At 46.1% G+C, this 27,103-nt stretch overlaps 1 protein-coding gene across 4 annotated transcripts in view; it reads left to right on the top strand.

Moving 5' to 3' along the window:
• Window positions 1–27,103, top strand: part of LAF3 (Amidohydrolase family) — a 168,569-nt gene that overhangs the window by 72,783 nt on the left and 68,683 nt on the right. For all 4 annotated transcript variants that reach the window (XM_086487083.1, XM_086487080.1, XM_086487082.1 and 1 more), the window contains 2 exons: window positions 20,192–20,386; window positions 20,537–20,622. In XM_086487083.1, coding sequence (XP_086343209.1) covers window positions 20,192–20,386; window positions 20,537–20,622 — 281 coding nt within the window. The remainder of the gene's footprint in view (window positions 1–20,191; window positions 20,387–20,536; window positions 20,623–27,103) is intronic.

Genomic DNA, 27,103 nt, shown 5'->3' with positions numbered 1-27,103 from the left:
ATGGTGCACCAGCTGCTGCAAATCTCCAGGCTCGTGATAGAGCGAAGCACAGCCAAAAGCTTTAACAATGGCAGTGTACTCTCCATGCCATAGTAGAAGACGAAACCTACGCCTACGGCACAGCCTTATGTTTTAAAAAGACACCAGACAGGACCCTGATGAACTTGACCGATTTCTGCAAACACTTCATCGCTCTCAGTGTTCCATGTCGCCTTGTTGAAGACTGAATATAGTGGGGGGTTGCGCGATGGTGGGGGAAGGGCCTGCGCGAACCAGCAGGCCAGTAGCAGGTCAGCGCAAGAGCGAGAGTGGGGGGCTGCGCGATGGTGGGGAAAGGGTCTGCGCAAACCAGCAGGGCCAGTAGCAGGTCAGAGAGAGAGAGAGAGAGAGAGAGATGAAATAAAATGAACGTCTTCAAAAGGCCAAAGTGACCTATGAGACCAGAAAGTTACAACGTGGTTGATCTGATACAAAGGTCAGAGTAACAAAGTAACAACATAACAAAACAAAAATACTATGGAATCCTAAGCTGCTCGATGTGAACTAAACAAAGTAAGCAGCTGGCTGGAATAGCTAGATAGCTAAATCACACGAGATCCAGCATCGGTCAATGGCAGATCTCATCAATCTCATCCATGCTGAGTAGTCTCATCGGGCGTCGTGCATGCCCGGCCAAAGCGATCCGAATCTTCTCATGCAGCCTCCGTCGATGCTGTGTAGTCCTTCGCAGTCGTGGGCGTCTGGATCTCCCCGCTCAGTCGCTCGGTCGATCAGTGTGCCTTTGGTGCGAAATGAATGTGAGTTCTGCTGTGGAAGTAGCTCCTCCGGCTGTCCAGTGTCTGCTCTAAAGAAATCTGTGATTCTTCTTTGACACTGGCTAGCCTCTCCTCTCATCAGGCTATCTCTGTGTCTGTGCAGCTCGAGCAGGAACAAACCCAGGTATCGTTGATCCTCGTATCCCATGACTCTGGAAAACCCTCTCTAAACAAGCAATGGAAGCGGCCTCGTATCTCGTAGTAGACGGGGCAGCGGCATGTATTGTGCAACTCTGTCTCAAGCTCCATGTCACACAAGGGGCATGTCCTGGCCTTTGTTGGTACTCCGCTGTATCTCCTAGTCTCAATCCGCAGCTGGTGTGAAGATGTGTGTATCTGGCCAATAGCACATCGTATCCCATGAGACAGGTGGGTATCCATGTATCTCGGTCTCGTCACAAAACCGTCCTCCGTAAGCTGGAGAAGATGCTCTTTGTAGAAAGCCATTTGTGCCCAGCGCCTATGCTGGCTGTATCCATGTCCTCCTGGTGTCTAGCTGAGTGAAATCCTGGCGGATGAGCCCGGTGATCTCGAACTGTGTAAGAGTGAGAGATGGTGCATCCAGTGAGTACTTGAAGGGTGGCAACTTGTCTATGCTGAACCCATGCGCCTGAAACCATGATGTCATCTCCCCATACCAGCATGATGTATCTCCTTGCATGGCTAATTGTTGAGAGAACTCAAGTGCAAGGTTGGCATATCTGTTTCTGGGAAGTTCACACATGCGGTGTATGAAGGAGACTGATCTGGTGAGCGCCTCTACCACTAGTGGGGGGGCCGCTAGCTCTGCTCGGATAATGGCACGTGGTACTGAAGCCCTGGCTCTAATGAGCCGCAAGATCATAGAGACATGAGGTTTCTCCATGTCCCCCCATCCATTAGTACGACCCGACCTCCCGTGATATTAATGAAAGTCCATTAGGAAACCAAGAGGTTATCTATACGCGCAGGTTTTCCCTCTCTACGCTTAAATTTCCTCCCACTTCTCTCTCTACGTACGGATCCTCTCTCTCTCTCTCTACGCTTAATTTCCCTCCCAACTCTCTGTACGCACAGGCCACTGGGCCGGGGGGGGGGGAGCGCGAGAGGTTGGGGCTACAGAGAGAGTGCGAGGGGGGCTGGGGGTGATAAGGAAGCACGAAAGGGGGCGGGAGCAGCAATGGGTGAGCGCGAGGGGGGTGGGGGTGCAGAGGGAGCGCGAGGGGGGAGCGGGGGCAGCAGAGGGGCGAGCCCAAGGGGGGGTGGGAGCAGCAACGAGAGAGCGACAGAGGGCGAGGGGGGGCGGGGGCAGCAGCGAGAGAGTGGCAGAGTGCGAGGGGGGGGCGAGGGTAGCGCGCGCGCACACACACACACCGAAATGAAATGTTATATTAACGTCTTCAAAAGACCATAGTAACCTATGAGACCTGAAAGTTACAAGGTGGTGGATCTGATACAAAGTCAGAGTAACAAAATAACAACAGTACAAAACAAAGATATATACTATGGGATCCTAGACTGGTCGATGTGAACTAAGCAAAAATGGGCGGCTTGCTGGGATAGCTGAATCACAGGAGATCTAGCATCGGTCGTTGGCGGATCTCATCATTCTCCTCCATGGTTAGTAGTATGATCGGGCGTCGTGCATGCCTGGCCAGAGTGCTCCGAATCTTCTGACGTAGCCTCCGTCGATGCTGTGTAGTCCTCCGCAGTCGTGGGCGCCTAGATTTCCCCAGTTCAGTCGCTCGGTCGATCAATGTGCCTCTGGTGTGAGACGAGGGGGAGCTCTGCTGTGGGAGTGGCTCTTGCAGCTGTCCCGTGTCTGCTCTGAAGAAGTCTGTGATCCGTCTTTGAGACTGGCTAGCCTCGCCACTCATCAGGCTATCTCTGTGTCTGCGCAGCTCGAGCAAGAACAAACCCAGGCATCTCTAATCCTCCTATCCCATGACTCTTGAGAGTGGTCCAAAACCCTCTCTGAACAAGCAATGGAAGCGGCCTCGTATCTCGTAGTAGACAGGGCAGCGACATGTATAATGTAGCTCTATCTCAGGCTCCATGTCACACAAGGGGCATGTCCTGGCCTCTGCTGGTACTCCGCTGTATCTCCCAGTCTCAATCCGCAGCAAGTGAGAAAATGTGCGTAACTGGCCAATAGCACATCGTATCCCATGAGACAAGTGGGTGTCCATGTATGTGGGTCTCGTCACAAAACCATCCTCCGTAAGCTGGAGAAGGTGGTCTCTGTAGAAAGCCATCTTCGTGCCCAATTCCTGTGCTGGCTGTATCCATGTCCTCCTGGTGTCTAGTTGGGTCAGGTCTTGGCGGATGAGCTTGGTGATCTCTGACTGTGTAAGAGTGAGAGATGGTGCATCTAATGAGTACTGGAATGGTGGCAGCGTGTCTATGTTGAACCCATGCGCCTGAAACCATGATGCCATCTCCCCATACCAGCATGTTGTATCTCCTTGCATGGCTAACTGTCGAGAGGACTCAAGTGCTATGCGAGCATATCTGTCTCTTGGAAGTTCCCATGTGCGGTTTATGAAGGAGATTGATCTGGTGAGCGCCTCCACCACTAGTGGGGGGCCGGTAGCTCTGCTCGGATAATGGCCCGTGGTACTGATGCCTTGGCTCTAATGAGCCGCGAGATCATAGAGACGAGAGGTTTCTCCATGTTCCCCCATCCATCTGTGCGACCCGGCCTCCCGTGGTGATCCAATGAAGGTCCCCATATCTCAGCTCCATAGAGCAATGCTGAAGCCACCAAAGTGTCCAAGAGCCAGAGCTTCGTCCGGGGCTCCTGAAACTGAACCTGCGAACACATCTTCTCTAATCTACCCAATGCTGCGTGGGCTCTAGTCAGTTCCGTCTCTGCTGCTCTTCTGAGTGAGAATGCAGGTCTGCTAAAAACCACTCCAAGGTAAGTGTAAGCATCTGTGTACTCCACTCTCCTGGCCGTATGTGAATGTAGGTGCTGACCTCCTGATCCATTGTGGGGTGGTATTAAACACCATAACCTTGGTTTTACCAAGGTTGACAGACAAACCACTTTCGTGGGCAAACCTATGCAAAGCATCCAATTGACGTTGCATTCCCTCTGGAGATTCGGAGATCAACACTATATCATCAGCATATAACAAAAGTGGAATCCATGTCCCTGCCAACTGTGCACCTCTATCACCATCGCTCTCAATGTAGTGAGAAACCTCATCCACATACATACCGAAAAGAGTAGGAGAGAGCGGGCATCCTTGCTTCACCCCAATAGTGGAGTGTACCGGTGTAGAATGTCCCTAAGGGGTGCGTACATGCCCTACTACTGATCTGTACAATGCCATGATCCCCCATATGAGCTCTATGGGTACTCCCATTTCTTGTAATCTGCGCATCAATCTAGAGAGAGAGAGAGAGAGAGAGAGAGAGAGAGAGAGAGAGAGAGAGAGAGAGAGAGGAAATGAAATGAAATGTTATATCAATGTCTTCAAAAAGACAAAGTGACCTATGAGACCAGAAAGTTACAATGTGGTGGATCTGATACAATGTCAGAGTAACAAGATGACAGAATGACAAAATGACAAAATAAAATACTATGGAATCCTAAACTGCTAGGTGTGAACTAAGCAGCTAAACATCTAGCTGGGATAGCTAGATCACAGGAGATCCAGCATCGGTCGCTGGCGGAGCTCATCAATCTCCTCCATGGCCAGTAGTCTGACCGGGTTCCTGCATGTCGAGCCTAAGTGATCCGAATCCTCTGATGCAGCCTCTGTCGATGCTGTGTAGTCCTCCGCAGTCGTAGGCGTCTGGATCTCCCTAGCTCAGTCGCTCGGTCGATCAGAGAGAAAAATGAAATGAAATGTTATATGAACGTCTTCAAAGGCCAAAGTGACCTATGAGACCAGAAAGTTACAATGTGGTGGATCTGATACAAGGTCAGAGTAACAAAATAAACTAAGTATCAACAGAACAACACAAAAATACTATTGAATCCTGAGCTGCTCGATGTGAACTAAGCAAAGTCCGCTGGGATAGCTAAATAGCTAAATGACAGGAGATCCAGCATCGGTCACTGGCGGATCTCATCGATCTCCTCCATGGTCAGTAGTCTGACCGGGTGTCGTGCTTGTCTGGCCAAAGTGATCCGAATCTTCTGATGCAGCCTTCGTCGATGCTGTGTAGTCTTCCGCAGTCGTGGGCGTCTGGATCTCCCCAACTTAATCATTCGGTCGATCATTGTGCCTCTGGTGCGAGACGAATGTGAGCTCTGCTGTGGGAGTGGCTCCTCCGGCTTACCGGTGTCTGTTCTAAAGAAATCTGTGATCCGTCTGTGAGACTGACTGGCCTCTCCTCTCATCATGCTATCTCTGTGTCTGTGCAGCTCGAGCAGGAACAAACCCAGCCATCTCTGATCCTCGTACCGCATGACTCTGGAAAACCTTCTCGAAACAAGCAATGGAAGCCGCCTCGTATCTCGTAGTAGACGGGGCAGCGGCATGTGTAGTGCAACTCTGTCTCAGGCTCCATAGCACAGAAGGGGCATGTCTTGGCTTCTGCTTGTACTCCGTTGTATCTCCCAGTCTCCCAGTCTCAATGTGTAGCTGGTGCAAAGATGTGCGTATCTGGCGAATAGCCCATCGTATCCCATGAGACAGGTGGGTGTCCATGTATCTGGGTCTCGTCACAAAACCATCTTCCGTAAGCTGGAGAAGATGCCCTCTATAGAAAGCCATCTTTTCCATGTCCTCCTGGTGTGTAGCTGAGTAGAGTCCTGGTGGATGAGCCTGGTGATCTCGCACTGTGTAAGAGTGAGAGATGGTGCATCAACTGAGTACTGGAAAGGTGGCAACCTGTCTATGATGAACCCATGCGCCTGAAACCATGATGTCATCTCCCCAGAGCAGCATGCTGTATCTCCCTACATGGCTAACTGTCGAGAGGATTCAAGTGCAAGGCTGGCATATCTGTCTCTAGGAAGTTCCCATATGTGGTGTGTGAAGGAGACTGATCTGGTGAGTGCCTCAACCACTAGTGGGGGGGCCGCTAGCTCTGCTCGGATAATGCGACGTGGTACTGAAGCCTTGGCTCTAATGAGCCGCGAGATCATAGAGATCAGAGGTTTCTCCATGTCCCCCCATCCATCCGTGCCACCCGACCTCCCGTGATGATCCAATGAAGGTCCCCATATCTCAGCTCCATAGAGCAATGCAGAGGCCACCAAAGTGTCAAAGAGCCAGAGCTTCGTCCAATGTTCCTGAAACTGAACTGGCGAACAAGTCCTCTCCAATCTACGCAATGCTGCTTGGGCTCTAGTCAATGTGGTCTTTGCTGCTCTCCTGAATGAAAAAGTTGGTCCGCTAAAGACCACTCCAAGGTAAGTGTAGGCACCCGTATACACCACGGTCTCCTGGCCATATGTGAATGTAGGTGCTGACCTCCTGATCCACTGTGGGGTGGTATCAAACACCATAGCCTTGGTTTTACCATGGTTGACAGACAAACCACTCTCGTGGGCAAACCTATGTAGAGCGTCCAAGTGACGTTGCTTATCCTCCGGAGAGCCAGAGATCAACACAATATTATCAGCATATAACAATAGTGGAATCCAGCTGTGCACCTCTATCCAGCTGTGAACTAAGCAGCTAAACATCTAGCTGGGATAGCTAGATCACAGGAGATCCAGCATCGGTCGCTGGCGGAGCTCATCAATCTCCTCCATGGCCAGTAGTCTGACCGGGTTCCTGCATGTCGAGCCTAAGTGATCCGAATCCTCTGATGCAGCCTCTGTCGATGCTGTGTAGTCCTCCGCAGTCGTAGGCGTCTGGATCTCCCTAGCTCAGTCGCTCGGTCGATCAGAGAGAAAAATGAAATGAAATGTTATATGAACGTCTTCAAAGGCCAAAGTGACCTATGAGACCAGAAAGTTACAATGTGGTGGATCTGATACAAGGTCAGAGTAACAAAATAAACTAAGTATCAACAGAACAACACAAAAATACTATTGAATCCTGAGCTGCTCGATGTGAACTAAGCAAAGTCCGCTGGGATAGCTAAATAGCTAAATGACAGGAGATCCAGCATCGGTCACTGGCGGATCTCATCGATCTCCTCCATGGTCAGTAGTCTGACCGGGTGTCGTGCTTGTCTGGCCAAAGTGATCCGAATCTTCTGATGCAGCCTTCGTCGATGCTGTGTAGTCTTCCGCAGTCGTGGGCGTCTGGATCTCCCCAACTTAATCATTCGGTCGATCATTGTGCCTCTGGTGCGAGACGAATGTGAGCTCTGCTGTGGGAGTGGCTCCTCCGGCTTACCGGTGTCTGTTCTAAAGAAATCTGTGATCCGTCTGTGAGACTGACTGGCCTCTCCTCTCATCATGCTATCTCTGTGTCTGTGCAGCTCGAGCAGGAACAAACCCAGCCATCTCTGATCCTCGTACCGCATGACTCTGGAAAACCTTCTCGAAACAAGCAATGGAAGCCGCCTCGTATCTCGTAGTAGACGGGGCAGCGGCATGTGTAGTGCAACTCTGTCTCAGGCTCCATAGCACAGAAGGGGCATGTCTTGGCTTCTGCTTGTACTCCGTTGTATCTCCCAGTCTCCCAGTCTCAATGTGTAGCTGGTGCAAAGATGTGCGTATCTGGCGAATAGCCCATCGTATCCCATGAGACAGGTGGGTGTCCATGTATCTGGGTCTCGTCACAAAACCATCTTCCGTAAGCTGGAGAAGATGCCCTCTATAGAAAGCCATCTTTTCCATGTCCTCCTGGTGTGTAGCTGAGTAGAGTCCTGGTGGATGAGCCTGGTGATCTCGCACTGTGTAAGAGTGAGAGATGGTGCATCAACTGAGTACTGGAAAGGTGGCAACCTGTCTATGATGAACCCATGCGCCTGAAACCATGATGTCATCTCCCCAGAGCAGCATGCTGTATCTCCCTACATGGCTAACTGTCGAGAGGATTCAAGTGCAAGGCTGGCATATCTGTCTCTAGGAAGTTCCCATATGTGGTGTGTGAAGGAGACTGATCTGGTGAGTGCCTCAACCACTAGTGGGGGGGCCGCTAGCTCTGCTCGGATAATGCGACGTGGTACTGAAGCCTTGGCTCTAATGAGCCGCGAGATCATAGAGATCAGAGGTTTCTCCATGTCCCCCCATCCATCCGTGCCACCCGACCTCTCGTGATGATCCAATGAAGGTCCCCATATCTCAGCTCCATAGAGCAATGCAGAGGCCACCAAAGTGTCAAAGAGCCAGAGCTTCGTCCAATGTTCCTGAAACTGAACTGGCGAACAAGTCCTCTCCAATCTACGCAATGCTGCTTGGGCTCTAGTCAATGTGGTCTTTGCTGCTCTCCTGAATGAAAAAGTTGGTCCGCTAAAGACCACTCCAAGGTAAGTGTAGGCACCCGTATACACCACGGTCTCCTGGCCATATGTGAATGTAGGTGCTGACCTCCTGATCCACTGTGGGGTGGTATCAAACACCATAGCCTTGGTTTTACCATGGTTGACAGACAAACCACTCTCGTGGGCAAACCTATGTAGAGCGTCCAAGTGACGTTGCTTATCCTCCGGAGAGCCAGAGATCAACACAATATTATCAGCATATAACAATAGTGGAATCCAGCTGTGCACCTCTATCACCATCGCTCTCAATGTAGATAGAAACCTCATCCACATACATATCGAATAGAGTAGGAGAGAGTGGGCAACCCTGCTTCACCCCAATTGTGGAGTGAACCGGTGTAGATAGACCCTCTGAGGTACGTACATGTACCACTACTGACTTTTATAATGCCATGATCCCCCAAATGAGCTCTGTAGGTACTCCCATCTCCTATAGTTTGAACATCAATCTAGCACTGGGTACTGTGTCAAATGCTTTGCCGAAGTCCACAAAGCTACAATAGATCCGTCTCCCATGTGATCTGCCCTCCTCAATGATGGCTGTGAGTGTCAAGATATGGTCAAGAGTAGAAAAGCCTCTCTTGAACCTTGCGTGCCCGGCTGTGCGTATCCTCTCCTTCTCTGCCCATCTCCCGAGCTGCTGCTCAAGAATGGATGCATACAACCGTGCCAATGTGTGGCCAATCATGATAGTGCGATAATTCCTAGGCTCCATAGGGTCTCGTGACTTGAGGATAGGTACAATAGTAGATAGGCTCCAAGTGTCAGGCAAGCCTTCACACATGGCACGGTTAAACATAACTGCTATAAGCTCTGCTAGTAGATCTTTAGCATGTATGAAATGCTCAGCCACTAAGCCATCATGATCATATGCTCTCCCAGTCCTCATCTTGTTAATGGCCTTCTTCACCATCTCAGCGGTGAAAAAAGCACATGCGTGTGGGTGATCGGGAGGGTCGGGAAGGGGCGTTTGTCCAGGAACTATATACAAAGATGATGCGTACTGGCCCCAGGCCTCTGTAGAGGTAATGGCAGTGGGGGGAGAGTTCTCATGAAAGAGCCTCCATGCCTCACGCGAGTCCTGACTCAAGAATAGTTGGTATAGATCCTGTTCTGGTGCCCTTTTCTTTCGCTGCACAAGGCGTCGGTAGTCAATCTGTGACTGTCTGTGAGTGATGTCCCCCAAAATCAGCTCCCTCTGAAGTCTGGTTCTAGTCTCGCGGCATTCCACATCATACCAACTGTTCTGCGGCATGTTCCCAGAACGGCGTCTCTGCTCAGGCTGAGTGTGTGGGTATGCCTCTGCTGTTGCATCATGTAATGTCTGTGGCAGTATAGTAGTAAGCTCCTCCAGAGGTTGTCATGGCTCCTCAGTGCACAGCCGTTTGTAGATCTCGTGTATATATACAAAGTCTGTCTCTCGCGTGAAGGTGTAGCGAGTAGGTGCTACTGCTCGTGGACTGTGTGCTACATTAAACTAAAAAGAGATGGTCATCGACAAAAGGGCTTGATCCACTGCCACCCCAATAGGTTTGGGTCCAATCGTGAGATCCTGGATATAAGAGATGACACTCGGCTGTGCCATGACATAATCCACTGTGCTGGCTCCATGTCTGTGTGGAAAGCATGTAAAACCCCCCGCAACGGGAAATCTCTGTAGGCCATTCAAGATGGCCACTCCATGTGCAGTTCCCATGTCTATCAAGTGTCGTCCATACTCAGTATGTTCCACATCCTGTGATAGTCTGGATAGGGCCGTCTCTGCAACATCTAGCTCTCTCAGCATTTGCTCGCATATGAGCGATCTGCGAGGGGTAAGATCATCCCCGAGAAAGATGCCCGTCTTCTTAATAGTTGGCCTTTTATTCAATAAGTCCTTCATTTCCATGGAGGGAAAACGAAGGATGAGTGCCCTTTCTTTCGAGGTTTCCCCATTCCTTCCATTTTTCTTGTTGCCCACTCTCCAAGCTCTTGTGTGCATCGGTTTATGAACCCCCATCATAGCCATGAGTTCTTTTACCTCTTCGTCCACATTATCTTTGTCTTTAAGGCCGCAAATTCTCACATATAAAGCGTGCACACGTCTTCTTTGCTCCTCCTCTAGTGTCATATTAGTAATAGTGGGTGTGGACGTGGACGTTATTTCCTTGCCTTTTCCTTTCTTGGCAACCTCGATCCATTTCTCGGTTTCATCGGCCTTCTGTTGAGTCTTTATAATAATATCCACCCAAGAAGTCGTCATTTGTTTGTGTTGTTCTTCTCCCTCTCTGATGGCCCGTACTTGCTCCTTGATCGTGTTTAGTTCTTCTATTACTGAAGGTTGCAATTCTCCCTCTTCAAGTGTGTTTCTTGATTGTGCTTCGGTGAGATCCTTCTTGAGTGACGCAATCTCTTCATCTTGAGCCGTCACACGATCTTCGAGTGCGTTTATCTTGCTTTCTTGGATGAACACGCATCTTTCGAGATTTTTTATTGTGCCCAAGAGGTGTGGTTCATCTTGCTAATGGTTTCCGTCATTTCTTCTTTGCACTTTTGAATGGCATCCTCTAAGGGGTCGCCCTTATCATTCTGTTTCCTCATGCTTAATCGCCGCCAATGGGAGTCATAATATGCCACATTATGCGCACATATGTTCCCACATTATGCGCGCATGCAGTTTTCTTTTCTCTCTCTATGCGTGTAGGCTCCCCCCCCCCCTTTTCTCTCTCTCTCTCTCTCTCTCTCTCTCTCTCTCTCTCTACGCGCGCAGGTTTTCTCTCTCTACACGTGCAAGTTCCCCCTCCCCCCCTCTCTCTCTACGCGCGCAGGTGTTCTCTCTATGCGTGCTGTTTTTCTTTTTTTTTCTGCTATTGTTATATGCTGATGATATTTTGTTGATCTCCGACTCTCCAGAGGCGATGCAACGTCACTTGGATGATTTGCATAGGGTTTGCCCATGAGAGTGGCTTGTCTGTCAACCTTGGTAAAACCAAGGTCATGGTATTTAATACCACCCCACAGTGGATCAGGAGGTCAGCGCCCGCATTCACATATGGCCAGGAGACGGTGGAATATACAGATGCTTACACTTACCTTGGAGTGGTTTTTAGTGGACCATCATTTTTTTTGAGGAGAGCAGTAGAGACTAGATTGACCAAAGCCCATTCGGCATTGGGGAGAAGGGAGAGGATGTGTTCACAGGTTCAGTTTTAGGAGCCTCATACGAAGCTCTGGCTCTTTGACACTATGGTGGCTTCCGCATTGCTCTATGGAGCTGAGATATAAGGGCCTTCATTGGATCATCAGGGGAGAACATGTCGCACTGATGGATAGGGGGACATGCAGAAGCCTTTGGTCTCTATGATCTCGCGGCTCATTAGAGCCAAGGCTTTAGTACCACATTGTCGGAATGTGTGTGGTCTAGCTGGGAAGGTGCAAAACCTCTGGCTGTGAGAGTTCGTGATGAGAGTCACAAACACTTTGTGGAAAAGCGTTTGTGGAGAATCACCAACCCTCTTTCTAAGGGTGACATGAAAACTAAGAGCGTTCGTGACAACGAAGTCACAAATCCTCTTTCCTATCGTGCTTGGAGTCTGCTTGTTTTCATAGTCGAGATTATGATGAGAGGATCACCAAATCATATTCAATTTCACTTCAAAAGACCATTTAAAGACATTAAAGTTTCAACCATGAAACTTCAATGCTCATACAAGCACAATTTTCAATCAAAACCCAAACCTCTTTCATAGTATCATGTAGCCTCGTCCCCAATTACATAGTCCTAACATCAAAAGGTTGAAAGGAATGCTCGAGCTTCCACCTTCACGACGACCATTTTCTGATTTTACAAAGATTTATGAGCTTCTATAGTGAAGCCCAAACACCATTTTGATAAGGGAAAACCCTAATTCACTCCCTCACAAGCTCAGATACAAGATTGCGAAGAGGCGGGACTGCAGTACACATAGATTGAGCAACCATGGAAGCTATTACACAATAGTGCAAAATTGCTGGTCTTTTCTATACAAAGCAGCCCTCTCTCTCTTACCCACGGCATTTTCAGTTGATGTGTCAATTTTTAGGCCATTTTTCCATTTTGGACCAAAAGTAGGCCATTTCCAGCTCATTTTTGACCCAAAAAATGCAATTTTTGAAGCGAAAAATCCCAAACAGAGTCAAAAAAATCCCTAAATTTGTGGGATCACTTGCATAAGAATAAAAAGCATAGATAAGCATCATTTTCCATCAATATACCATTTTGGGTCACTTTCTATGCAATTCTGCAACGACGCCTGTTAGGTGCTATTTTTGGTAGTTTTTGTCCGCATGAGTCTTTATAGGCGAGATGAGTGTGCCACCATAAAACACTTGGAATATATACATTGTAAAAACAAATTAAGCATCTTATCAAGTGGAAAAGCACGCAAATGTGCCACATCCAGGGCCACGATTCCCCGGATAGGTATGTACATGATAATGACCGTACATGATTGCTTTTATTTGCATACATCAAGACGTATCAAGAGTGATGTGAATGTTTTTATTTCACACCATGTACGTGCCATGGCACGACATCCACCCTCTCTGAACCTGCACATCCTCTGGTATGTGCCACAACAACATTTGTAGAGCATTAAAACTCATGGTCAGACTCATTTTCATCCTCAGTTTGGATATAGTTGGCTTCATCATCCTCTTCACTTGGTTGTGTATCAAATGGATCAGCATCCCCTCTTCTTTTGAATACTTTAATTCTTTTTCTTGCAATGGGAATTTTCAATTCTGTCCCATCCAGTTCACGCAAGGTGTAGGTTACATTTCCATGCACATGTTTGAGAACATAAGGACCAAACCATCTCTTTGCAAGCTCCTTATTGTAAAGTGCTGGTTTTTAAGGCTACTATCGTACACCAACACCCAATCACCTTCTTCAATGTCTTTTTGGTCTGAGCCTATGCATCTTGTCAAGTTTGTCTTTGTTTTTCAACCTTGATTGTTTAGTTGAGCTTTTGCAAGCTCAATGTCTTCAGGCCTTCTTTCCAATTGCCGTATGCGCAATGCAAGAAGGTCTTCTCTACTCATTCCATCTTCCCATGGCAATACATTCCATGTAAGAACTACATCTTCAATTGGCATCATAGGTTTTTGACCATACATTAATTCAACAGGCATATAGCCAGTGACTGAACTATGTGTTGTACGGTCAACCCACAATGCAAATGGCAGTAACCTTGGCCACTCTCCAAGCTTACCTTCACAAGCCTTAGCTAAAGCTTTGATTATTGGAGGATGCCCTCTTTCACTTTTGTCATTTCCCCCTGGGTTATAAGCACAAGTTAAAGCTAGTTTGATGCCCATTTTAGAGAAGAATTCCCTTGCTTCATCAGCATCCAATTCTCCTCTATCTGCAGTTATCTTTCCCACACACCCATAGCGATAGATCACATCTTTAAGAAGAAATTTATATATAGCTTGTGTACTCTTTGTCCTCAATGCACGCTCTTCAACTTGATTAGACAAATCTTCTCTTGCAAGCACCAAATACCTTATTTGCCAAAGTCCCTAAGGCATTGTAACCAAGTCCACAACCCATTTGTAATGCATGGCTAATGGATAAGTTGGATGTAGTCCATCACGATGCCGTACATTTGAATACATTTGGCATGTCACACAAGACTCCACAAACTCAGCCACATCCTTATACATCCCTTTCCACCAATACCTTTCTTTTACCTTGGCAAATGTTGCCCATACACCTCGATGTCCTGCCCATAAACTTTCATGGAACTCCTTGATGATTTGTTGCTGAGTAACCTTATCGCATACTACGCGCAATGGTGTTCCATCTCTTCGTTTAGGATGCTTCCATAAGTAGCCATCCCTCAAGAAGTATCCATATGCTTTTCTTCTTATCCTCTTAAATTCTTGCTCAGTCCAATCATCCTGCTTCTGCAAAGTACTTAAGTAGCGACCTATTAAGAGCCATTCATCCTCATATAGTTCCTCTGAAAAGGACTCAAGTGAAGACACAAAACATGCATGACTACTCTTCGCATGATCAATAGTGGAAAAAATTGCGCCTACATAATCTCCCTCAATAATCATGTCCTGCTCATCCTCATACCTTGCCCTAGATAGCATATCTGCCATTGGATTGTCTTTCCCTGCAATATGCTTGAACTCGGGATTCAAGGACTTTATGTAGGCTAGACCGCATCATTGCAATATCAAGAGTCGAAAAGTTTGTGATGATTCCAAGAAGAGGCAAACAATATGTTTCCACCACTGATGCCCCTATCAAGTACTACTTGCCACACCTCAATGCTGTAACCACCCCCCATAGTTCCCTTTTTACTTGTGCATAATCACGTTGGCGAGAACTTAGAATCTTGGCTCGAAATCTCACCACATACCTTTTTCCTTCATCATCATTTTACCCTACTGCCCATCCTATCCCTGTAGGACTCATGTCCACTGTCACAATGATAAGTCTCTCACATGCATAGTCTACCTTTCTCAAGGTTGGCAATGAAAGAAGTAGATTCTTTAGCTTTCTCATGGCTTTTGTATGCTCTTCTTCCCATCGAAACTTCTGATTCTTTCTCAACAACCTATAAAGGGGATCTGCTACATGTGCATAATGTGGTATCCAAATAAGATAGAAGACGCAAGCACCAATAAATCTTCGAACTTCAGTTATAGTTGTACATGTTTCTTTCATGTTTTTTGGACAAGGTCTTCTACCATAAGGACCACACATATGCCCCACAATCAACAGTTCATTGACACCAAATATAGATTTTTGCCCTGACAGGGTAAGATAAACTTCTTCCAGCTTTGACAAAATCTTCTAACAATCTTCGACATGGTCTGCAATAAACTTACGGCACCCCCTTGAATCCATAGCTTCATCTTTATCTTTGTCTTCACATCCTTTGATGGGCACATCATCAAGAAATGGCATTGTGATTTGAGGTAGGAAGTCACTTAGAACCTTGTTCATCCCATTCATCATATGTGCAACTGAATTTGTTGCTCCTTGAGGTAAGGTACACATCCTTACCAGTCCCAAAGGTGTTTTCATAGTCGTTAGATCTCTACTCTCAATATCTAGCTGAAACTAATCGTACCCTGAATAGAGATCCCCCATTGAGTAAATTGAGCTTCTTGCAAACGCCTCTATAAACTCATTTACTATAGGTCCTGTATCCAGATTCCTGATGGTAACCTTGTTTACAGGTTGCATATCTTGATGAATCGCAAAGCTCCATTCTTCTTAGGCATAGTGAACCACCTGTTCGAATATGGCGTATAAGAAGGCTCCAAGATACCCATGTTAATCTTTTCATCGAGTAGTTCTATTAACTTTGGCAAATGTGCTTTCGGAACCGGAATTGGGCGTAGATTCCAAGGTACATGAGGGATGGTGAAGATCACCATAGGTGCAACAACATTAGGATCAACACACCCTATCTCATGTGGCTGGCAAGCAAAAGCCTTACCATGTCTTGAAAGCATTTCTTTAAATCTCTTCTTCTCTTCTTCTGTTAAAAACTCCTCACAACCAACTTTTATCTCTCTTAGGGATTCCATTGTGAACTTGTGTCCAATTCTTTTTGGATCCCTGAGACTCGGCTGCAAAGAAGCTTGCTCTAGCTTTTTCCTGCAATCTGATGGTAAAGGTAGCCACTGGTCTCACTTTCTTTGCCACCGTTTTGTACTTGGTCTCCACATGCACTTCCGGTGCTTCATTAGCATTGAAACCTTTTTGATCTTCAAAAGACTCAATCACATCATACATTTCCATAGAGCATACTTCCACAATGTGGGTTCCATCTTGCATGCTAGAGTCCATTACAACCTCGAGCTCAAGCATAGTATCTACATGAGAAACTTGTTCAAAGAAACCTGAAATGCATTCACTATCCTCTATGAAACCATTTTCTTTCATGTATTTCTGTACACTATATGCATATTGTGGTGCACTTCTTTTCATATCCTCAAGCTTCATAAAACATACTGACCCATGCTCTGTTAATCCTTGGAAACCTGTAGAAAAAGTTTCTTCTCGCTTTGGGTTAGGCGAGAATCTTTTTCTTCTTGTACCATTGCAATCCCGCTTCACAATGGTACATGGCCAAAACCCCTGTCTCCCTGTACTCTTTGAACTCTTTGTTCGCTTTTGGTAGAGGATACTCACGAAGACTATTGTGGTTCCTCTCGTGATTCACACACATAGTCAAAAATTGCACAGCTCGCTTCCCATCTCTGCTCTTTACCCTAGCATAGCAGAACCATCATCCAAGACCTTTGTTTCCATGTGAACGGCTGTGATGTATGGCTGCCCAAGAATAAGAGGATAGGTAGACATCTCCTGCACAAAGAAATTTTGTTCATCCTTCACATTACCAATCGTCACTTTCACATTTGGACAAGCCCCATACAACTCTCGTGATGAGTTATTTGCATCTCTAATCATCCACCCATGGTTTGTGTCTATCGGCCATTTACCCTTCATGTAAAGACTCTTGGACATAAGATTGATTTCAGAGCCATGATCTATCAATGCAACATATGGCTCCTCAAGATCACCCACCTTGACTAAGGTTTCTGTCGTAGCTCTTGCCTATTGACTTTTGGAGTAGTGGTTTTTATAGGAGGCTTCATCTTCATCATCATCATCTGCAAATCTAGCATGTGCATCTCTTCGAGAAGACTGGTAGCATCCTACCTTTTGTCATCGCAATCACTCTCTTGGACATGTATTCCATGTGCCTTAAGTGACTCCCCTTCACCCTCAGACTGTGGAGGAATAGACTCAGTGAGAGTTTGCCTTTTTCTTTTTATGATATCTATAATTTCTTTATGAAACTCGTGTTTAGCAATGCCAAGAACCTCACCCAAGGTAAACTCAACTTTGCTATTCAAAATCCTTTCTTCCATTACCTGCTTTAAGTTTGTGGTAGCTTCAATGTCAGATTGTAGTTTGTATGCAGGGCCTTTTGCACAATTTTCAATCAAAACCCAAACCTCTTTCATGGTATCATGTAGCCTCACCCCCAATTACATAGTCGTAACGTCAAAAGTTGAAAGGAATGCTTTAGCTTCTACCTTCACGACAACCATTTTCTGATTTTGCAGAGATTTATGAGCTTCTATAGTGAAGCCCAAACACCATTTTGATAAGGGAAAACCCTATTTCACTCCCTCACAAGCTCAGATACAAGATTGCAAAGAGGCGGGACTCTAGCACACATAGATTGAGCAACCATGGAAGCTATTACACAGTAGTGCAAAATTGCTGGTCTTTTCTGTAAAAAGCAGCCCTGTCTCTCTTACCCACGGCGTTTTCAGCTGATGTGGCGATTTTTAGGCCATTTTTCCATTGTGGACCAAAACTAGGCCATTTTTAGCTCAATTTGACCCAAAAAATGCCATTTTTTATGTGAAAAATCCCAAACGGAGTCAGAAAAATCCCTAAATTTGTGGGATCACTCGCATAAGCATAAAAAGCATAGATAAGCATCATTTTCCATCAATATACCATTTCGGGTCACTTTCTATACAATTCTGCAACAACGCATGTTAGCTGCTATTTTTGGCACTTTTTGCCCGCATCAGTCTTTATAGGCGAGATGAGTGTGCCACCATGAAACACTTGGAATATATACATTGTAAAACCAAATTAAGCATCTTATCAAGTGGAAAAGCACGCAAATGTGCTTTTATGTACATGATTGCTTTTATTTGCATACATCAAGAAGTATCAAGAGTGATGTGAATGTTTTTATTTCACACTATGTACGTGCCACGGCACGACAACGTGCCATTATCCGAGTAGAGCTAGTTGCCCCCCCCACTAGTAGTTGAGGCGCTCACCAGATCTGTTTCCTTCATACACCGCTTGTGGGAATTTTCAAAGACAGATACGTCCACCTTGCACTTGAGTCCTCTCGACAGTTAGCTAGGCAGGGAGACACGGCATGTTGGTATGGGGAGATGACGTCATGGTTCAAGGCACATGGGTTCAGTATAGATAGATTGCCCCACTTCCAGTACTCACTAGATGCACCCTCTCTGACTCTTACACAGTTGGAGACCACGAGGCTCATCCTCTAGGACTTGACTCAGCTAGACACCAAGAGGACATGGGTACAGCCAGCACAGGCCTCGGCACGAAGATGGCTTTCTACAGAGAGCATCTTCTCCAACTTACGGCGGACGGTTTTGTGACGAGGCCCAATTACATTGACACCCACTTGTCTTATGGGATACGGTGTGCTATTGGCCAGATACGCACATCTTCACACGAGATGCGGATTGAGACTGGGAGATACAGCGGAGCCAGCAGAGGCCAGGACATGGACCCTGTATGACATTTAGCCTGAGACAGAGTTACACTACACATGCCACTGCCCCGTCTACTACGAGATACGAGGCCGCTTTCACTGCTTGTTCAGAGAGGGCTTTGGACCACTCTCAGAGTCATGAGGTACGAGGATCAGAGATGCCTGGGTTTGTTTCTGCTCGAGCTGCGCAGACACAGAGAGCGTGATGAGAGGAGAGGCTAGCGAGTCTCAGAGACACATTACAGACTTCTTTAGAGCAGATACTGGACACCCAGAGGAGCTACTACCATAGCAGATCTTGTCGCCTCACACCAGAGGCACACTGATCGATCGAGCGACTGAGCTAGGGAGATCGAGACGCCCACGACTGTGGAGGACTACACAGCATCGATGGAGGCTACATCAGAGGATTCGGATCACTTGGCCCGACATGCACGACCCCCGGTCAGACTGCTGTCTATGGAGGAGATTGATGAGATCCGCTAGCGACCGATGCTGGATCTCTTGTGACTTGTGATTTAGCTACCCCAACTAGCTGCTTAGTTCACACCTACCGGTTTAGGATCCCATAGTACTTTTTTAAAAATCATTTTGTCATTTCATTTTGTTACTCTAACTTTGTATCAGATTCACCACATTGTAAGGCTCTGGTCTCATAGGTCATTTTGGCCTTCTGAAGACGTTAATATAACATTTCATTTCATTTCATTTCTTTGCGCGCAGGTTTTCTCTCTCTACGCATGCAGTTTTTTTTAATAATTTATTTATTTTTTTAATCCTCCCTCTCTACCTGTGTAGGTTCTCTCTCTCTACGCGGGCAGAAACTCTCTCTCTTTGCGTGCTCTCTGTACATTTCTCTCTCTACGTTTATCTCTCTCTCTCTCTCTCTACGCTTAAAAAATCCTTCCCATTTCTCTGTACACGTACGGGCCCTCTCTCTCTCTACGCTTATTTTCCCTCCCTATTCTCTCTGTACGCACGGGCCTGCGGGGGGGGGGGGGCACGCGAGGGTGTGGTTTTGCAAGGAGAGCGTGGGGGGGCCTACAGGGTGGGAGAGCAGCTACGACAGCAGGGCAATTCTGAACATAAGTAAATTTGTATTTTCTGGTCTGTAATGAGCCTTTAAGTTTGTCTAGAATTTCTTCCAAACTACTTTTGTGGGAGCAAAGCTGTTTTACCTTTTATCTTTGCTTTAAGTTCTGCAACATGTCAAGCTTGCAAAACAATGCTCCTAAAGATGACTGTGACGTTTGGTAATCTTTGGTCTTTAGAACCCTTCTGGGGCTTTGAAGTCTTGTTTTCTCTAGTTAACTTTCCCTTCTTTCCCTTTACCTTGAGCAAAGAAAAGAAAAATGGGCCTTTTTTGGCTTAGGGGTAGGCATTTATCATGTAGAAAGCTTATTATTTTCTTCAAATACGGGCAAATGAAGGGATTTAGATGCTCATGGAAATAGAAAGCTTACGAAGGAGTTTATGAACAGGGTTGTTTACTTGGGTATCATACTTCTCCAATTGACGCTTGATGGGAGGTAAAACTCTCTAATCTCGTCCACAATGTTGTCAAACTTAGGCCCATCACCACTCATCTAGTGTCAGCCTCCATATCAAAAAGTGTCTCAGTATTGTAACTAGATTGTTATTTTTTGAATCTGTGTTTTTATTTTCCAGGCTTGACTGGTGTTTTAGTTGATTCTGCAATGAAGAGTGTGATTGATTGTATCCCTGAACCTACAACTCAAGAAAGAAGGGATGCTCTTACTAGAGCGAGCAAATTGGCACTTTCTAATGGTATCACAACAGTTGTTGACCTGGGGAGATATTTCCCTGGATCCCCAACTACGAGAGTTTGGAATGATTATCATGGTAGGTGTCTCTTACATTGTCATTACTACTCTGACAACTTCTGTTTGATTGAATGTACCTTTCAAAGCTTCATTTTGTTTGACCTGTATCAAATGATGGACAACTGCGGGTGCTATCTTTTACGAATTTGAAAGCAGTTGTTGCTTGCAGATGTCTACAAGTGGGCAGACCAGACAGGGAGTCTTCTTATAAGACTGTCTATATTCTTTCCTCTGGAGACATGGTCCGATGTTTATGTGAGTAAGTTTGGAAACTCTTTCTTGGGCATGGGCTGAACCTTGACCGTTGGATATCTTAAAACAACATTTGTTGTACATACACCTTTTATCGTTTACAATTTTTTGAGAAGCTCAAATGTTTTCTATGTTCTGTCTGTAATATTTCTCAGTGGGTGTTTTTCCAGTTTCTCTCTCTATGGCTAGGTAAAAGACTAATATTTGTTGACCAGTAACCATCTATCTGCACAACACCATTCTATCTTGTTTTATTGATCTTTGTGACTGGCCAATCATTTAATGGAGCTAAGGACATCTTCCAGCAATAGATATGTTCTATTTTTGCAAACTTCTATAGCCCTGCTAGAGTTCTACTGGCAAACAGCTAGACTACATTGCACTTTTGCAGACTATTGGACTAGGCATTTAGCAGGAGCCATCAGGTGGTAGCCAGACTGTCTGCAATGCTGCATGGCGTCTGGCCTGTGTGGCTTAACATTTCACCAGAGTTCTCTCCTTTATCCTCCTGTTGGAGATGTTTTCCTGGGCCATCTCATTGAGATATTTTCCTCTTGTATAAACTTGGTTAGTGGTTATCAGTTGGCACTTTTCCTTCTACAGGTGCTTTCATTTTTGCCACGCCCAGTAGGACCTCAACAGAAGTCTCCCTCAAGTTCTCTTGGTTGCTCAAGTTTGCTCGTCTGCGCTGGGGCAACCAAACTAGTCCAAGCTGGTCCAGTTCAGCTGGCCGACCAGTTTGCTTCCACTTGGTTTTAATAGATTAGTTCAGCTGACTATTCCACGAAAATCAACCATCCTCGTAGATCACGACTGCTTAAGCTGGTTGACTGAATTACCTGATTTAAAATTCAAATTGGCCAATTGTACGAGTCCAGTCCAAGTAGGATGACTCTCGGTCTAAGCCAGTCTATACAACATGCCTGTTGAGAGTCTGGTGTAGACCAGGCAGGCCGAGCTGGTCGGTCCATAGTAGTGCTCATGTATGAACCGTACAAGGCAGTCTAGAGACACCTGTGTGTGTCCCCTTAAAGAGTCCTTTGAAGCACTATCACACAAATCAAAAACCTGTTTTACCTGGTTGAAGCCCTCCACCCCCACTATCACCTTCTCCCAAAGCCTCTACAACTTAGCAGCTTGGTCTTACATTCACCTTCATCACCCCCGTCACCTCCTTCCCGAATACACCTAAATTGCCCATTTTTCTCCATAGCCAACAGAGCCGGCGAGAATAGTGGAGGACCTAACCAATATTCTGGCAAGAGGCAACATCAAGTTACCAACCTTCAAAGGGCTCTCATTTGAAGACCTTGATGATCATATGAGGAGGTTTATATCTTTATATCAAGGTCATGGTCTCAACCAAGAAGATGCCTACCTAGTGTTGTTTCCATCTACAGTGGATAGCCTTGTAGACGAGTGGTCCAACAAGTTCGTAGAAAACCACTTTGAGGTCTGGAACGTGCTAAAGATGGCCTTTTGCATTGCCCTCCGACACGACGACTATCAAGAAAAAGCTCTAGATGATCGTGAGAACCTTGTGCTACAAGCTGGTGAGAGTTTTGTAAAGCTGATGACGAGGACCAAGGCTTTGGTTGCCAAGCTGCTTAAGAGCAAGGATGCTCTCTGTTAGGAAGTTTGTCAAGAAGGCTCTCCCAAGGCACCCCAATAGAAGCTCAAGGAGTCTCTGGGAAGTAGGCTCTACCCTCTGTAGCAGGGCTATAGTGTCACAAGCACGGGAAGGACAGTTAGTTACAGCTGGGCTGGAGTTCACATTGGACGAACTTTCGCTTGGGCAGTAACACGTGGCAAGGATACGGGTGGTAGTCTAGCCGACTCGGGGCCAGATCACCACCACCATAGTTTGGAGATAGGCTGAGCTGTATTGGATATTTTGTGAGCCGTTGGTGGCTCTTTATGGTTGTATACATCCGTAGCTGTTTGGAGTCATTATCGTCATCAGCTACTTTGTATGGTCAAGCGTCTTGAGTTCATGCACAGCACGTCTGCACCATCCCCGCACATTTGAGCCTCGACACCCCCATTCTACCTATGAGTTCTGGGCTTGGAGCTGAGTGTGCTACCATGCCAGAGTCTGTACCGGTTTCTCTGAGTTAGTCGAGTCCCATGCTGTTCAGGTTCTACTGTTGAGTCGCTGTGTTGCTTTGTTGTTCATTGTCTATAGTGTTTTTTCAGTGTTTTCATGCTGTTGGAGTGAGGTTTCATGCACATTGCACTGAGGAGCTCCCACTATAGAGAGCACGACACATTATCTCCGCTACAGGTGCTCTCATTTTTGGCACGCCTGGTGGGACCTCAATTGAAGTCTCACTCGTTGCGCCTACAGGTCGAGGAGCTAGCTGGTTTATGTGTTGGTCTGCTAGTCTCAACTGCTCTGGTCCAGATTCGTCGAGCTTCCCGTCAACTAGCTTGGTCGAGTACAGCTTAGGCTGGGTTCAGACTGAACCGGTGGAAGAAACAAGCCTTCCTAAATGTGCCTCCGCCTAGTGTGAACAGTGTGGAGGAGGAAAAGTGAAAAAGTGAAGGGGGTTGAGAGAGGCATCAACTCTTCTAGGGGGGGGGGGGGGGGGGGGGGGGGGGGGTCTGAAGAAAAATGGAGGGCCCGGCAGAAGAGTGCCTCAACTCCAGCCAATCAAATTTTGCCATGGAGGATCGACGCCCCTTTGCATTTTTCTTCCGCCGCCTAGTCTGAACCCACCCTTAGTCTAGACCAGCTGGTCTAGTCTCTCGTCCTGATCTAGTCACTTGTCCTGGTCTAGTCTCTCTGCTAGTCTAGTAGTCTCTCACCTTGGTCTAGTGGAGTCTGGACCAGTGTTGAGTAAGCTAAATTCTTCATGCCCAAAGCTTGGGTGCGCTTCTGCTTACTGCATGACACATACAAGGTAGTCAAAATGACACTACCGAGTCCTCTGAAGTACTACCATCGGAAGGGCCATTCCTTTGTACCCAGTAGAAGTCCCCTAGCTCCGTTACCCCTACCTTTCTCCGCAGCTACCTCCACTCCCTCATTCAGTTCTTCCCCTCCTAGGTCACCTTCCCCAGAATAGTTCTCACCCACTGTGTTACAACAACCTCTTGAGCAATATGCTCAGGAGCAGATAGCCATGGAGGAGCTGCCAAGTGTTCTAGCTAAGGTGAACATGAAGTTCTCGACTTTTAAAGGTCTCTCCACAGAGGATGCAAACGACCATGCTAAGAGATTTGTATCCTTTTGTAGGGGTCGTGGTCTCAACAGAGAAGACGCCTACCTAGTACTCTTCACATCAACCTTGGATGGCTTAGTAGATAAATGGTACAGTCAATTTCTAGAGAACCACTTTACTACTTGCCACATTACAAAAGCAGTTTTGTGAAGTTTTCAGACTAGGGGACTTCCAAGGGAAGGTTCTGGATGAGTTGGCCAACGTGATGCTCCAGCCAAATGAGACTTTTGTAGAACTCATGTCAAGAACCAAGTCTCTAGTCGCCAAGCTTCCTCATCAACCAGTTGAATCTATGGTTAAGAAGTGGTTGGAGAAGGCTCTTTCCAAGACGTCTCAACAAAAACTCCGAGAGAGTCTCTGACCTGAAGCCATTGATGAGCGCGCGGCGGTGTGTGCAAGTGATAGAGCACGCGAAGATGTGCAGGCCTTGAGGCTTGAAGCGGAGGCACTGTGCTGCAGAAGGGAACCGCTAGCAGAACGAAGAGGGAGAGAGAGAGAGAGCTCACGTTTTTGGGGAAAACTCAATAAGTGAGTTTTGTTTTTTCCCACTTTTATTATAAGTGACCTTTAAAAAATGTGTCCAGGTTCAATATGAACCTGGACACAGTATAAAAATGTACAAAAAGGGGTTATTTAGGCCTTTAACCCAACAACCTCCTACTTAAAGGCATAAATGACACCTTTAAGTTAACCAACTCCCACCAGCTGTATGCAATGCTCATGTTGAGCCTTAACAAGACTCTTGGTGAGAACATGTGCAGGGTTATCCTGTGTATGGATCTTAGTTAAGCTGACTAGACCATCCTCCAATACTTGTCGTATAAAGTGATACCGCACATCTATGTGTTTGGTACGCGCATGAAACATGGCATTTTTGGCTAAATAGACAGCACTCTAGCTATCACAACCCAACACGGGTGTATAAGCAGGCATGCCAAGTTCTTTTGCAAGTCTGCCCAACCAAATGGCCTCTTTTGAAGCCTCTGTGGCTGAAATATATTAAGCCTCAGTAGTACTCAATGCCACAATTTTGTGTAACGTAGAACACCAAGAGACTGCACCACCAGCAATGGCAAATGCATATCCACTCGTAGATTTTGTGGTATCCATGTCACCTGCCATGTCTGCATCACAATATCCCTGCAACTTTAAGTCAGTTTTGCCATAACAGATACACTTTGATTGTGTACCTTTCAAATATCTCAGGATGCATTTGAGAGCTTCCCAATGCGCTTTGCCAGGATTCGACATGTATCGACTAACAACTCCCACTGCATAAGCAATGTCGGGATGAGTGGCAACCATAGCATACATAAGAGAACCACAAGCTGATGCATAAGGGATTCCCTTCATTGCTTTCAATGCCACCTCATCCTTTGGGCAATTTGCTTTGCTAAGCTTAGTGTATGGAGGTAAAGGTACTCCAAGAGGCTTAGCATCAACCATATTAAACCTGTCAAGTACTCTTGCAATGTACCTTTCTTGAGATAAAAACAACAATTTCAGCTTTCTATCTCTTTTAATACGCATGCTCAAAATATGCTCTGCATCACCGAAATCCTTCATAGCAAATGTTGAATTTAGCTTACGTTTCAGAGCATCAAGACTAATCTTATGTTTCCCGGCAAGCAGCATGTCATCAACATAGAGAACAAGTATGATGGGACTTCTATCTTCATCCCTTTTCAAATACAAACAATGATCTGCTTGGCTGCGTTTAAAGCCTTGAGACAGCATAAAAGTGTCAAACTTCTTATACCACTACCGTGATGATTGTCTCAAACCATACAGAGCCCTTTTCAGTTTGCATACAAGTTCCTCACGTGTAGGAACTACAAAACCTTTAGGTTGTTTCATGTATATGTCCTCTTCAATGCCACCATGCAAAAACGCTGTCTTCACATCCATTTGATTCAATTCCAAATCAAGCACCGCAACGAGAGCAAAAAGGACACGTAAAGTTGTAAGCTTTACAATGGGATAAAAGATTTCTTGAAAATCAATCCCTTCTTCCTGTGCATATCCTTTTGCAACCAATCTTGCCTTGTACTTGGGTTTTTCATCCACAATCTTAATCTTGTATACCCATTTGTTAGGAAGAGCCTTTCTCCCTTTAGGCAATGGCACAAGATCCCAAATATCATTTGCATACAAGGACTTCATTTCCTCTTGCATTGCAAGCTCCCACTTACTGCTTGACTCGCATGTCTTTGCCTCTTTATATGTAAGAGGCTCTCCCTCATCTGTCAACATAATGTAATGCAAAGAGGGATCATATCTACTCACAGTCCGTCTTGGACGATTAGACCGCCTCACCCAATGATCCACATTATCCGGTAATGGGTCTACATTAGGTGGCATAATAAAATCATCAACAATGGGCTGCTGGACATCATTTTCAGCACCATTTTCAGCATTGTTTCGTGGCTGCAAATGCCCTTCAGGAGCCTCAATTTGCTGTCCAACATCATCTGGCTCAAACACCACTGGATCATCTACATTTTCAGCCATATGTGGTGCATCCTGAGGGTAAAAAATAGGCCTAACATGTGGATGGTCATGCTGAAATTTGACCCTTTTATGGTCATGCTTTGAGGCACAATTGTTTTGAAGCAGCCTTGTCTCATTAAAAACAACATCCCGGCTGCGTACAACCCTTTTGAGCTAAGGTAATCAAATCCTGTAACCCATTTCGCCTTCTTCTCCATATCCCATGAAAGGGCCTTTAATGGATTTGGCATCTAGTTTACTCCTCAACTCGGGTCTGACATACACAAAAGCCTCACAACCAAAAATGCATAAGTGATCATATGAAGCAGGCTTGCCAGACCAAACCTCTTCAAGGATGTCACCTTTCAAAGACATGTGAGGGGATCGATTGCATATATGCACTGCAGTTTTCAAAGCTTCTGCCCAAAATCCATGAGAGAGATTAGCTGTGGACAGCATGCATCTCACCCTCTTACAAAGTGTCCTATTGAATCTTTCAGCCACACCATTAGAAGAGGGGTTGTATGGCACAATAAGCTCCCTCTTAATGCCCAAATTTTCACAAAACTTGTTAAATTCAGCACTTGTGAACTCCCTCCCATTGTCCGTACGCAAGCATTTTAGCTTTCTACCTGTTTGGGTGGCCACAAATGCATGAAATTTCTTAAACGCAGCAAGGGCTTCATCCTTAGACTTAAGAGCAAATAAACCCAAATTTTCCTAGAATGATCATCAACAAAGGAGACAAAATAGCATGCACCTCCCATAGA

The sequence above is a fragment of the Adiantum capillus-veneris genome, chromosome 17 (genome assembly GCF_014529385.1).
Source record: "Adiantum capillus-veneris isolate H3 chromosome 17, ASM1452938v2, whole genome shotgun sequence".
Classification (NCBI taxonomy): Eukaryota; Viridiplantae; Streptophyta; class Polypodiopsida; order Polypodiales; family Pteridaceae; genus Adiantum; species Adiantum capillus-veneris.
The sequence above is the reverse complement of the archived record's forward strand: the minus strand, read 5'-3'. Positions and strand labels throughout refer to the sequence as shown.